At 35.9% G+C, this 13,822-nt stretch overlaps 1 protein-coding gene across 47 annotated transcripts in view; it reads right to left on the bottom strand.

The window, feature by feature from the left end:
- The window catches only part of RIMS2 (regulating synaptic membrane exocytosis 2), a 340,243-nt gene that overhangs the window by 172,614 nt on the left and 153,807 nt on the right, over window positions 1–13,822 (bottom strand). For all 47 annotated transcript variants that reach the window (XM_037381121.1, XM_037381127.1, XM_037381119.1 and 44 more), the window contains one exon: window positions 13,250–13,318. In XM_037381121.1, the coding sequence (XP_037237018.1) occupies window positions 13,250–13,318 (69 nt within the window). The remainder of the gene's footprint in view (window positions 1–13,249; window positions 13,319–13,822) is intronic.

Raw genomic sequence — 13,822 nt, forward strand, 5'->3', positions numbered from 1 at the left:
TATACACCGATTTCAAAGAAGTTTCCACAAGTTTTGTGATGATCAAATTAATATATGATGATAAGAGATGGAAGAATTGCAAATCTTAATCTGATGATAGTGTTTTGCAGAAATAGGTCTTCAGACAGCTCCTGGTGGCTATGCCAACTGATATAACTGACTTTTTGTTCCGAGGACAGTAACCAACTAAGAATATTTAGAGAGATCCACCTGGCACTGGAAAAATTCTGGCTCATAAAAGTGTAAATCTTTTCCCATGGGAATTTTCTGAAAGTCCAGGAGTATTTGGTCTTCTACTCCAGACTGTTCTTCCTGGAAAATGTTCAGTAAGCACCTAAGCAAAACCTCATTAATTCATACCATTTTATGGTTCCAAGAATGTTCAATACTTGCAACTGAGTATTCATATTTACTGTGTGGCCTTAGGACCAAGGATATATGTGAAACACTAACTCATGAATAACTTCTTCCTCCTATATTTAGGAGCAAGCTGCTTTTTGTGTGTCTGTCTGTGTGTACATATGGGGAAAAATAGTACATCATTATTACATTACATTAATATGACAATGTCGAGGATCACATACTCTCTCCCCGCTTCAAAGCAATCAAGTCACGTTATGTGTAGTCACAGCTGAGAGTCAGTAATAAACTACAGAATTTTATCCCATCTGTGAAGTACACTTATTAGCATACACACTGATAAAAATTGTAAGGAGCAGTGCAACACAGTTCTGGCTGAAATCACCAAAGGAGGCACAGGGGGAATTTTATCTATGTTTGAAGCAGGGTGTTTTCCACTAACCAGTAAAGTATAGATGTCTGAATAAATTTTTTGTAAGTCAGTCTGGAAATCAATAGACTAGAATTCTTTTTCTTTCTCTAAGAGAAAAAGTTAAAGTAGCAGCTGGAAGCTCAATAATATTAAGATAAAAATTTTAACAAAGCAATAACAAATTTCTTAATTAAGCAAATCCTTGAGATATTTGCCAGTTTTATACACTAACAAATATTGTCCTCAATAAAAAAATAATGCACAGTGAACTACTTAATAAAATCAGCATTTCTAGAGAAAGCGGGGAAAAGACATACACGTTAGTTATTTTAATTTCCCCAGAAGCCGAAAGAACATGAAATGCACTGCAGAGCACAGAGAGGCAGGAAAATGAAGAGGATCATTTTGCAGGTTCTTTGAAGACTCTGGATAAGATGTCACCAAAAAATCTCTACAGGTAAGAAACTGGCAACCAAGGGAATGCAAGACACTTGTGAGGAGCTTTGTAGACCACTATCTGCTGCCCCACAGAGCAGAAGAGCTATAAGCAATTCTGAGAGTTAAGACCACAAGTGAGAGCTCTGCAGACTGCTTTTGGATAGACTAGAAATGTACTGAATCCATGAGCAGTTATTATGCTATGATATGATACCATATACTGAAATAAAACAATACCCCAAATCCATATTTTCTGCAGAGAAGCCCAACCGAAATAGGGACAATTCACAAAGGCTTGGGTTTTGACTATGACAATAGGTGATTACTTGCAAACAGCATCCTTACAATATAACCCACATTTTTTTCTAATTTCACAATGAACAACTTATTCTGACCATGTTTAATATTTTCATTTAAAACTGAAAAATCTGAAAAAGGCTTATCAGTTATTTTTGCTGATTATATTAATTGAAAAGTGTTGTAAGTAGCAATAAGAAATAAACTAATTTCTAAAGATAGTCTTAAAGTGGCAAGAAGATTTTAAACTTTAAAATACAAATTGATAGAATTGGGGAGAATAGAAAGGCATCATCTGAAAACGTATTGTACTGGGTTTGCGTGGCAAGGTTTTTGTAGTGGGGGGCTACAGGGGTGGCTTCTGTGAGAGGCTGCCAGAAGCTTGTCCAACAGAGCCCATGCCAGCCGGCTCCGAGACCCCTGGCCAATCCCAAGCCCATCAGCGATGGTGGTAGCACCTCTGGGATAATGTGTTTAAGAAGGAGAAAAAAATAGTGCAACAGCAATTGCAGACAGAGAGAGGAATAAGAATATGTGAGAGGAGGCCATTTCCAGGCACCGAAGCAGAGGTTCCCCCCAGCCCGTGGTGCAGCCCCCGGTGCGGCAGGCTGTGCCCCTCAGCCCAGGGAGGTCCATGCTGGAGCAGATCCCCACGTGCAGCCCGTGCAGGACCCCGCGCCGGAGCAGGTGGGTGCCCGAAGGCGGCTGTGAGCCCATGGGCAGCCCACGCTGGAGCAGCTCCTGGCAGGACCTGTGGCCCCATGGCGAGGAGCCCCGGCTGGGGCAGGGCTGCTGGCCGGGCTGTGACCCCGCGGGGACCCACGCTGGGTCCCTCGCCATGGGTTGCCAGGCCAGGGGAAGGACTCGTGTTGGAGAAGTTTGTGTAGGACTTGTCCCATGGGAGGGACCCAGGCTGGAGTGGGGCAGAGTGTGAGGAGCCTCCCCCTGAGGAGGAAGGAGCAGCAGAGGCAGCATCTGACCACAGCCCCATTCCCCATCCCTCTCTGCTGCTGCAGGAAGAAGGTAGAGAAAATCTGGAGTAAAGCTAAGCCTGAGAAGAAGGGTGGGGTGGAGGAAGGTGGTTTTGAGATTTGGTTTTATTGCTTATTATCCTACTCTGATTTGGTTGGTTATAAATTAAATTAATGTACTCAAGTCTATTTGTCCTCTGATGGTAGCTGGTGACTGATCTCTCCCTGTCCTTATCTCAACCCACAAGCCTTTTGTTAGATTTTCTCTCCCCTGTCCAGTTGAGGAGGGGAGCAATAGCTTTGGTGGGCACCTGGCATCCAACCATGGTCAACCCACCACACATAAGTAAACAGCAAGTTATTATGAACTTATATATGATGAAATAAAAAAAACCCAAGATTTTCAGTACAAGTACACATGACAGAGTAATGTCTATTGTTATCCTAATAACCCATATCTGTAGATATCAAAAACACAGAGATAGTTCTTGGTATTCTGCACACATATTTGTAACATTTGGAGATGAAAAACATGAGGAGCAGTAATATGAAGAAATTGGAAAATCCTTTAAAAGAGAATCTACCATTTAAATAAGCAGTTTTATAAAATATTTGGCAAGTACACACACCAAAGCACAAAAGGAATGAGCAATAGCACAATGTATTCTACCTAAATGAACATAGTGAAGGGCAAGGAATTCAATTAACAAAACACCAACAAAATCCTATTCTGTCTAAAAAATTCCCCTAAGTGAGTACTAGTAAATCAAAATATTTAAATTTATTATATCTGTATACATCAACAAATTAATTACTTTGAAACAAAAAGCCTCCTCCAACTCTAACTTATTATTGTAGTTGACCGCTTCCACATTATTATTGCAATAAATTAAAATACATGACTAATTAAATTGTTGAGTATAATTCTGATCAGAAAGTGGTTAATATTAAATTGGAAGTAGACATGCAACGCTTTCTGGTAACTAATACTGGTAGTGCTTCCTTATAACAATTTTAAAAGGCAGAAACTATCATCACTCCTAATACTTTTTCATTAACAAAACTAGATATGCTAGCTGCATTCAAAGAAACAGATTAATGTTGTCTATGCTTTGTTGCCAGAAAATAAACCTCAAAATTTATAATTAATTTACTGAAAACAAAACTACTATACTTACAAACTTTTATTTTGCCAGCAGGTCACACTGCAAAATAGCAGTTTCAGTAAGGCAACCCACTAATATGAGTGAAGTCCAAAGTCATCCTTCAGTTTTATAGAGCTGATGTAGTGCTCTGCCTTATCTCACTAGCTAGCAGTCAAAGCAACATAGAACGCTGTCTCATACTGAAAAGAACCGTATCAGATTTTCACAGAACACAACTTTCTGTGACTATTGGTAGAATTTAATACTTTTATTCTATAAAGTTGCAATACGAGAAAATATTAATATGTGTTTAAGGTGGAGAGAAAGGTGTTTAAGGACAGATCCAGTAAGGTTCTTAGGCTTCTTGAGTATAGTTATTATGAATCCAGTATTTTACAGCCAGAACAAAATCTAATCTGTAAAGGAAAATATTTAAACTGCATGAATGCATGAGGAAAGTCAGGTATTTCAGAAAAACAATACAAAAAGCTACACGTTTATACAGCCATGTAGATAGAGCTCACAGAAGATGCATGTTTTGGACTTAGGTGCCAAAATCAAGGATGCAAGGAGGATGCTTCCATCCACTCAGGATACAAAGCCCTGCATGTTCTCCTGACATTATGTATCTTAGAGTCTTTTTTAAAAGGATCGAATAGGGATAAAATAAAAACTGTTTTTTCATTTTCTGGGAATCTAAGAAAACTGCTAGGCTTATGTAGGAGCTAGCCAACTAGTCACTCAGACTATGCCAGTTCTGAGAAACACTTTCAAAGAAAATAAATTATAATCAAATACAAAATTTTCAGATCCAAAAGGTAAGAGCTTAGAAAGTTTCTTGATCAGTTCTGGACTTAAGCAAGTCTGCCTAAAGCCACCTTTGGCAGATCAGATAATTCAGAGTTACAGTATCTGTCTTGAAGGCACTTAGTCTCCATATATCACAGTTTGATCATTCATTGGTCTTCAAGTCTTTATATTTATTTAAAAGCAAGCTTTCCTTATTTATGTGGAGAAAACTTTTGAAGTATTGGATTTTTTATTAAAATTCTCATTTTTTTTAATTTTTATTTACTGTTTTATTTTTGTGTTAAATGCAGATTTCCAAGCTTCAGGGCTAGTATGATATTTATTTTACTTTCTAAACATAGATATCAGAACAACATAGTTAAAAGGAAAGTATAGTTCATTATATCTTTTCTTTTTTATCATGACCATTACCGTTCTGGAATGAAATTTGTGTTTGAATCACAGAGACAGCACACACTGTGTGCCCAGCCAGTGGGATGCACCATGTCTTTATGCCACCTATTCACTGATTTTTATCTCCAGCTGAAACCAGATTGAAAAGATGGCCCATACTAGACTCTACCTTGAGACTTCAACTGGTATGAAATTTCAACCCAAAATTCGGAAAGTCTAAGAAACCACCTTGGATACAGTGGGATACGGCAGGAATGTAAAAAGTACCTGAGAATTTTTTTTTTAAATGAACCTCACAAGATTAAATATATTGAGACTCTGCTGATACTGAAATAATTGATGCAATCATCTTTCACTTGTTCATACTTTCATTGAATTTCAGTGGATTTTATTGCAATTACTATTTACCAAACAAAATACTTCTGTATATAGGAAATTTGTGCCTTTCATTGACACATGAGCTTCAGAGGAAAGACAAGCAATCTGTGCCTGCAGCCACAAGAGATGCAGAGAAAGCAATGGGCCAGCTCCTCAGTTACAAAGCTTCAGGAACAAAGCTTACTTGGGAGGCTTAACAGCATGCCTAGCACCAATCCATATACCCCAGAAGCAGCCAAACTGTAATAAATATGTTCGGCAATCAACACTGGAGTTCTAAATCCCCAACAGACTTTAAAGCTGCTATTGGTGATTGATTGACCATAGGATATGAAGTGGTAACTTTGGTACTCCTAACTTGAGAATTTAATTCTCTTTAGAACATGACTGGCTTTGCATGTCCAGGAGTTGAAACATTCATGTCTCTCTCAAGACAGGTGACATTCAAAAAATTATGGTGACGTTCTCGATTGGAAAAGGTAGGATTTAACTTCCAATTTCAAAAATGTTACATGTCCTGGAAATAAGGTTAGAGAAAGAAAGTAAAAATATTTTCCTGTAGAAATAAATTATAGACAGTAAAAACAGGTCATAAGCGCAACTTGACCAAGAAGCTGTTATTGAGCAAAGCAGATGATAGCTATTTATAGCAGTAGTAAAAATAGATTAAACATTGGAATCTGCTTGCAGCTATAAATATTAAGCCATTACCATAGAATCAAAGGCTCTATAACTATGGCAAGCCTCTTAAATCACTACACAGAGCACACAGAACCTGATAATCAGTGCAGAGATAATCAGCGATAAACAATTGTGAGCTGCGGACACTTAAAAAATGGGCACATGACAAAGATAACTGCAATGCCACCACCCTTTTTTTCATAGGAGGGTTTCATTAAAAACTATGATACACATCAAATGAGGGATTTTACAAGGCACGCTAAACATAGCTTCCTCTGAGCAGGTTTTAATTTTCTCTGCTTTAGGAAAGAATATTAATACATTTGACTTTAAGCATTCACACACACAGTATGACTGTACTTTGCTAATATTATGCTATGCAGCATACATGTTCAGCAGATACTAGTATTAATGAGCTGTTACAAAATTTAGAAGCTTTCAGGCACAAAATTACAGAAAATCACAAACTTCCAAATATGAGGTTCACATCAACAGCACTAAAATAACTCTAAGAAAAACCAACTAAAAAGTACTAATCAAGTTTTTAATTTAGATCTCTTGCTGTTTGATTAACTTGCAAGAATTTTTTTGTATGAAAATTGTTCTAAAAAAGCAATTCATCACAGGCAAAATAATTGCATTGTTTCAGACATTGATGCTAAGTGGCATTTTCTCCACTTTAACAACTGTACTTGATTGAGGCATCAAGCTTTCTCTTTATTAGATATTTAATTTTTAACACTCACTGTGGTTGGGCTTAGAACAAGCATTAATTAAAACAATTATAATCAAATTGCCACAAATACTTAACATACCTAGATTTCACACATGGGCACTTTGGTGACAGTTCAGTTCTTTTATGTGCACAGCTTCTATGGTGATTTGAACATCTAAATGCAGAACTTTTATGTCCTCAGAAAAAGTGCTGACAGTAACTGCTCAAATAAATTGAATTGTTGATACCTGAATAGTTTATAGATTGAAGATACATTATGCACAGGTTACCTTTTTTGCATCCAAATGTTATGCTACAAATATGGGAAGAATTAATCTACAATGAAAGGAACCAGAAAACATTACAGTAGGAACAACAAATTACTTGCTACATAGTTACTCACTCAAAAGGTGTTTTTAGCTCTACTGCACTAATGTGTGGGCCCATTACACTTGAGACAATTCTTTTGATCGTTAATGTGTATGAAGAGCATTCCCATACAGTAATAAATCAGAGCTTGCTGCATTTTCAGTGCTGTCCCTACACTCAGTATGATGTACAAAGCTTCAAAAACCACAGTAACTATACATCTGTATTTCTTCTCATTTTAGTACTTGTCCCTCATTTTAGTACTTGTCCATTTATATTTTCTGCTGTCCAAGCAAGTCCCCCAAATTAGCTTCCTCTTGATACTGTCAATTAGAATTTATCAGTCCTTTCACAGAATATTTCCTTAGAAGTGCTCATTACCACATTTGTAATTTATCCCAACTAGGCTTTCCCTTATGTGTTTCTCAATGTATGTATATATTCTTATATTCAACATATGTCAATGTGTGCTTATGTATCCATCAAGAGACTCTCTGATAGGAATGCAACTTCTTTGCAGCTTTCCAGTATGTTAGACGCCTTCGTCACTCTGTGGGTATGAGGACTGTAGCAGAACATGAATTAACACACTGAGTTCATATTTGCTTAACTTTACTCAAAGAAGAGAAGGCTGCTGGTAATTACTGATAATCTGAAAGTAAAACTTCAATGTATTTACATCTTTACTTTCACAGTGGAGTGATACAGCTTATATTTAGGAATGTAAAACTAGTTTTTTAAAATAATGTATTCATTGAGAGAATTTGAAGAGAGATGTTTTTTGAACTGAGAAAATGATACTAAAGATATTTTTTTAAAAAAATAGTAAAAGTATTACTAAACTTTGCCTTTGACACATTAAAAATGAAACTTAAAATACAAGGAAAAGCTTGAAGGATGATAACAAAAATTCCTGTGTTAAGAACTGTAGGCATAAAGTTGTAAATAATATACACCTCATTTGTTTAAAAGCAAGGAAAATGACCCCTTGACCTAAGGAGTAAACATAAGGACAATTTTAATATTGCTTGAATTTCACTTCCAAATTTGGGGGCAATTTTCAAGACACATAAACCCTAAACTACTTGTTACTCAAGGAAGAACCCACAAGCAGGGTGGAGCCTGAGAATGGATATCAACATATAATAAAATTAAAAGCTTGTCAATGTTTATATCTGTAGTTACTAGGCTTTTGGGACACTACAGACTCCCATTTAGGGCTAGCTGGTGACCTACAATGAAATCCTTTATTTCAGTAGCAGTAGAAGTCAGCCAATCTATGTACTAATGCTGTAAGATGTCTTTCAATGGGCAGTTGATTTCAAACTGTAACCAAGGCATTTGTGTGTTCTGTATCTGCTCTGAGCAACAATCACCAACAGGATCCAGGTACAAAAATTCAGTTCATATTATCAGCAAATAGACAGAAGGACTTTTGTTTCCTCTGCAGGGAAGGCTGCTACATGATGGTGAAAGAATTATTTTGAACAAAGAACTCCTCAGGTGTTTTGAGAAGTGAAGCAAAAATTAGTAATTGTTTTTCATTCTTCTTCAAACACAGAACCATTATTGTAGGTTCAAAAAGAATTTCTTTACTGGTTGTTACTATTTTTTCTAATCTAGTTGGCTCTAACTATCCTCTGAATAAATATCTTATTTGTATTCTTATTTGCTCCTGAAACATCTTGCTATCTTTTGCACAATCAGAAAAACTTATCACTATAAATATTTTTCTTCTCAAGGCTGGAGACTGCATTCTTTTACTTGGAAAAGCTCTTCTCTGCAGAGACTTGCAATGCAGTTTATGCAGAATTCACTGCCTTACGTTCTTCCAGGATTCATCTGTTGAAACGTATCTCAGATTACAAGTGTTACATAAAATGATATAGTGCAGATGAGATATGGGTGTAGGGCTGAATCTTAAGCATTAATATCTCACTTAATAATTTATATTACAACAATGATAAGTGAGATTTTTTATGGTTAAATGGTCTTGACAATACACGTGTCTCTGTTCATAAAGTCAGGTTCAGTAGGTTACTTGTACTCAGCAGGTTACAGCAGGTTCAACATACACTAAAAGGAAGTACCTGGGAAGAAAACTAGAAATTATAGCCTATATTCAATGAACTTCCTTTACTGTAATGCCCATTCAACTTTGGTCAATAGAAAGAAAAAAAACAACATCCTGCTTTTCATTGAATTGTATTTAGTGTTATGGTAATTTAAATGGTGTTTTGTAAAGTGCTGTGTATTTTTTCTAAAATCAATATAAAGATACTATATTGCTTTTATCAATAAGCACATAAAAGCATTTTAAGGGGTATGTGAAGATGCTGATGTGCTTCCACACAGAACTGCTGATGATAGATAGGCAAGTTTATAAGGGCCAAAGCGTTCATGACAGCAGAATGAATGCTTTAAATGATTTGAAGGCTAAGTACAAGCAAACTAAAACACAAATCCAGAACTACTAGTGCCTCTCCTTCTGCTGTCTTGTGCTAAGATTAAATCCAGCAGGGATGAGATATAATAGGGATTCTGTTCTATGTTTTTGATCCCAATGAAATGAATGTATATTGTACATGAATAGAGCTATTTTAAAATCTTGTCAAAATCACTTTTGCATACTTTTTAAAATACATAATATGTTATAACCCTTTCTGACAGTAGCTGGCATAGAACACACATAACACCAGAAAAAAAAAACACCTGAAGTTTGTAACCTGCTTTATCATTATTTTCTTAAAAGCCTTCCCTGTTGACTGAAAAAACACGCTCTGTTATAAAAATGAAATTTATTGAGTCTAAGTAGGATAAAATCAAAGCCACCAGAAGTGATAGCTTTTATGAATATTTTTTCCAAGAGATGTTCCAACTTTTTGTGAAAAAGAAAAGAATTGTTTAGTAAATAGATGTAATTTAAGCATTTTATCACCAGGAAATTAAATTAGCCTATCCAAAGTACCACAGCAGTGAGAAACAGCAACTGCAGATATATTAAAAATAGATGATGATGCAATGGACTGTCCCTTATAAAGTTCCCTCTGTTTTAGCAAATACAATCTAACACAATCTTGCTTACAGATGTACATTAAGCAAGATCTTCCAATGTTGGATTTCTACCTATCACCAGCTTATCCAAAGATGAAGTCAATTGACCTTATGGGACCAATACCAGAGAAGCTACACAGAAAGGTGTTGTGGAGAAAATCTCTTTCAATCAGAAACATGGCCAAGCCAGACAGCATATGTCTTTCAATGAACTATAAATAAATACATCATGAGATCAAGAAAGGTCCATGGATTTCACGAAATCATAGAATCACAGAATCATAGAATGATTTGGGTTGGAAAGGACCTTTAAAGGTCAAGTCCACTGTTTTGAATAAAAGTAAATTAAAGAGGAACCAAAGGGAATTCTTGCTCTTATTAAAAGTTTCTGGAGTTTAGTTTGCAGGTCCAATATTTTGAATAAGCATTAATTTTATGGAAAGGATCACTGAGAGTACCCAACATATGTTAGCAAACAAACATGATGTGCTAGAGTAATTACATGGCAGAAGGAAAAAGAGCAAAGTGAAGTGTCATGTTAAATAAAACCTGAAACACAAAATGAAAGAACTGGGGTAAGTAAGATAGAAAGAAAACAACGAGAAACAAATGGCTTCGTGCAAAGAAAGTATATATTTAATTCAAGATTGTGATGAGTTTGCAAATTAATAGAAGAACCTTAAATGAGAGAAGGATGTGGATGGTAAGACAAGGCAAGGATAAATCAAAGGACTTGCAAACATAGTTATAGCAGCACAAAGGTAGGCAAGAAATAAATATTTAAAAACCAAAAGAACATCAAACTTTCCCACCCACACAGCCAGCCTGAATTAAAATGCATCTACTGTGTAGAACTGTCAGCAGAAATCCAAAAGTTAAAAGATCCTAAAGGAACTAAAGGTACATCAAAAAAAGCTCAGGTAAGGGAAGTAGACTCATTCACTGAACTGTAAAGACCATAACATTTCAAGTTGACAAAAGAGGAGTTTATAAAATCATAAAATTGTAAATCTAGGTGTTTCACAAGAATCCCACTGTTGTTCAAGCACCTGGTAAAACTTCTGTAAAACTTGGTACCTTTTCCCAGGACAATAAAAAGATTTCAGTTTCAAATTGGCATCATACTGGGCTCTCTAAATGTATACCATCAAACCCCCTTTTATCCTTCTTTTATTATTACATTCCAAAGTTAGGTTGATATATTTCTAATTTAACTGACAACAGGAATATGAAAATCCTTCCCTTTGGAAGGACAGGTGATCTGAAAGCCTCAGTGACTATGAAGCACATAGAGAAAGCTAACCATCCTAAGACTGAAAGTACCAGTAAGTAGAAACAAGGGACTTCTAAGGATCACTGCCTTTCTGGTTCCAGCACCTCACACAACTCTGGCTACGTATCCTTCCTGTCTTCTGACTGTATAAAGCAAACAGGGGGGTGGGAATATACCAAGTGATCCTAAATATCCTTCTAATTAAAGTATTAATCTGAAAACTGAGCCTAACACTGTTTGAAGGTAAACGATCTAAGGAAAATAGATGTTTTAGTGGTCTTCCATCCACAACATTCATTCAGTTTCCAGTAAAATTGCTGGAGCCTTAGAGTAGCGCAAAACCTCTGAGGAGAGGTAACAAAAATGTGAATGCTCATGCAGTAAAGAAAAAAATAATCCTTTGGGATACAATGAGTTTTACTGTGGAATATCTGCAAGGTTAGATTGTTCCAACATGAACAAGGACAACTTGCCCTTAAAAATGTCTGCTTTCTAGATACTCTAGCAAAAGACCTACAATGAACCACAGCCAATAAACATGCCAACAATAAGATTTGCCTTGGTAGTAGCACAAAGTCTGTACAACATTGTTAGTTAAAAAAGGGGCTTCTTCATAAAATTTACATGATGTTTAATAATAATAATAAAAAAAAAAATCCATTATCCCATTTTCCCAGCAAGCACAAGACTTATGGCAAGGGAATAGCAGGGTTAAAAATTAAGTGGAGTGTAAGAGATAACCATAAAATATCTGGAAATACAGGGCTGACTATATGACAACACAGAAATGCATCTGAGCTCAGACTGGTACCAGTTTTTTAAGACAGGGCTGTATAAACTCAATAAATTAGGTACCTCGCTAAATGTTTGGATTTATCAATATTTGGCTGCACCCCATCTTACAATATCCAGGATTGCTTATTCTACCTCCTTTCCTAAATCTTATCTCCAGGCTTAGCTGTATTCCTTTGGCTCCTGTTTCCTACATACCCTTCCTTAGCCTGCCAGCAGCATGTAGTATACCTTGTATAAAATTTGCACATATGCTGCCGGGTGGCTGCGTGGCAGGAATATGTTTTGACTAACCAGCTGATCATGGTCTTACAACTGCTGCATAGACCAGGCAGCATATACTGCTCCACCTTTGCTGAGTAAGGTACACAAATCACTGTATATGTACACTTTAGCTAGACCTGACGCAGGGGAACCAGACACTGTCTAACACAGACTACTCTGAGTGGATTAAAAATCTCAGTGGAGCAGCAGGGTAACAGAGTACACACTGAGCTGTGCAGCCTGCTCTGCACTGGTACCAGTAGCCATCAGTACTGGTTAAAAGGTGGCATGGCCGCATCCTAAATATATTCTCTGCTGCAGGCAGCAACAGCATATGATTCTCTGATTTTTTTGTTTTCGGCTATGATTACAGTATTACCTTTTCTCTTAGAATAGGAGGTTAAATAATCTTTCACATGACAATTTTTTATCTCAAACACTCATTTAATTCCCAATTCCAATACTTCTTAGTAAATCAGATTATCTGTTAAGATATCTCCTGCCCTGCCTTAAATGTTTAGGTTTCAGATTCTTGTCAGTGGTATTATTCTACCATGAAGTTTTAAATGATATATCAACCCTAAACTTCTGTAAAAAAAAACCCAAAACACCCAAACCAAAAAAACCCAAACTCTTATTCACATTTAATAAAAAAATACTTTTCTGCTATTTTTATCATTTTATAAAAGCGACAAGGAAATACACACTGATTTTTTTCCCGTTAGTAATTTTTGTGGTTAAATATGCATTACCCATAATACACATGTTGTGTCTGTTGGAAAAATACACACTTAGGTTTCACTTATTTTTCACCAGAAAAACATTACAAAAATCATAATAATATATTATAAATAAGAAAGATCTCTACTGACTGTAGAAGAGTAAATTTAGCAATACCTGAAACAACACCAATTCCATCATCACAGTCATAATCAGAGACTTCACTGTCGCTGATTCTTTTGGACCCTGACAAAAAAAAAGTAAAAATAAATAAATAAATAATCAGAAATGTATAATTTATCTTACTGTAAGTTAAAACTATCCTCAGCCAATAATACATAAATAATGTAAGGATTTCATACCAGACAATGAAGCATTAATATAAGCATATAAGGAAAATTATTAATGCTATATTATTGCAAATATATTAGTGTACCAACTATTTTCAGTTAAATGTTTAATGTAATATTCAATGAAATGCTGAAAAATTGCTTCTATGAAATATTTTAATGTACTTCATATCTATGTGTATTCATTTCATATAGAAACTGGCATCACACTGTTCACCTTCCACTTTCTCATATACAAGGCAGCATCCCTCCCCAAAGTCTTTGAACACCAGAAAAAATAACAATAGTAATAATATTCAATGGATTAACATTTTCTTTAATGTATTAGTAAGCATTATCAGAATAGGCAGCTTCACGCACACAATGCGTCCTGAAAAAACAAAATCTCTCTGTGATACTC

Source organism: Falco rusticolus, chromosome 3 (assembly GCF_015220075.1).
Source record: "Falco rusticolus isolate bFalRus1 chromosome 3, bFalRus1.pri, whole genome shotgun sequence".
Lineage (NCBI taxonomy): Eukaryota > Metazoa > Chordata > Aves > Falconiformes > Falconidae > Falco > Falco rusticolus.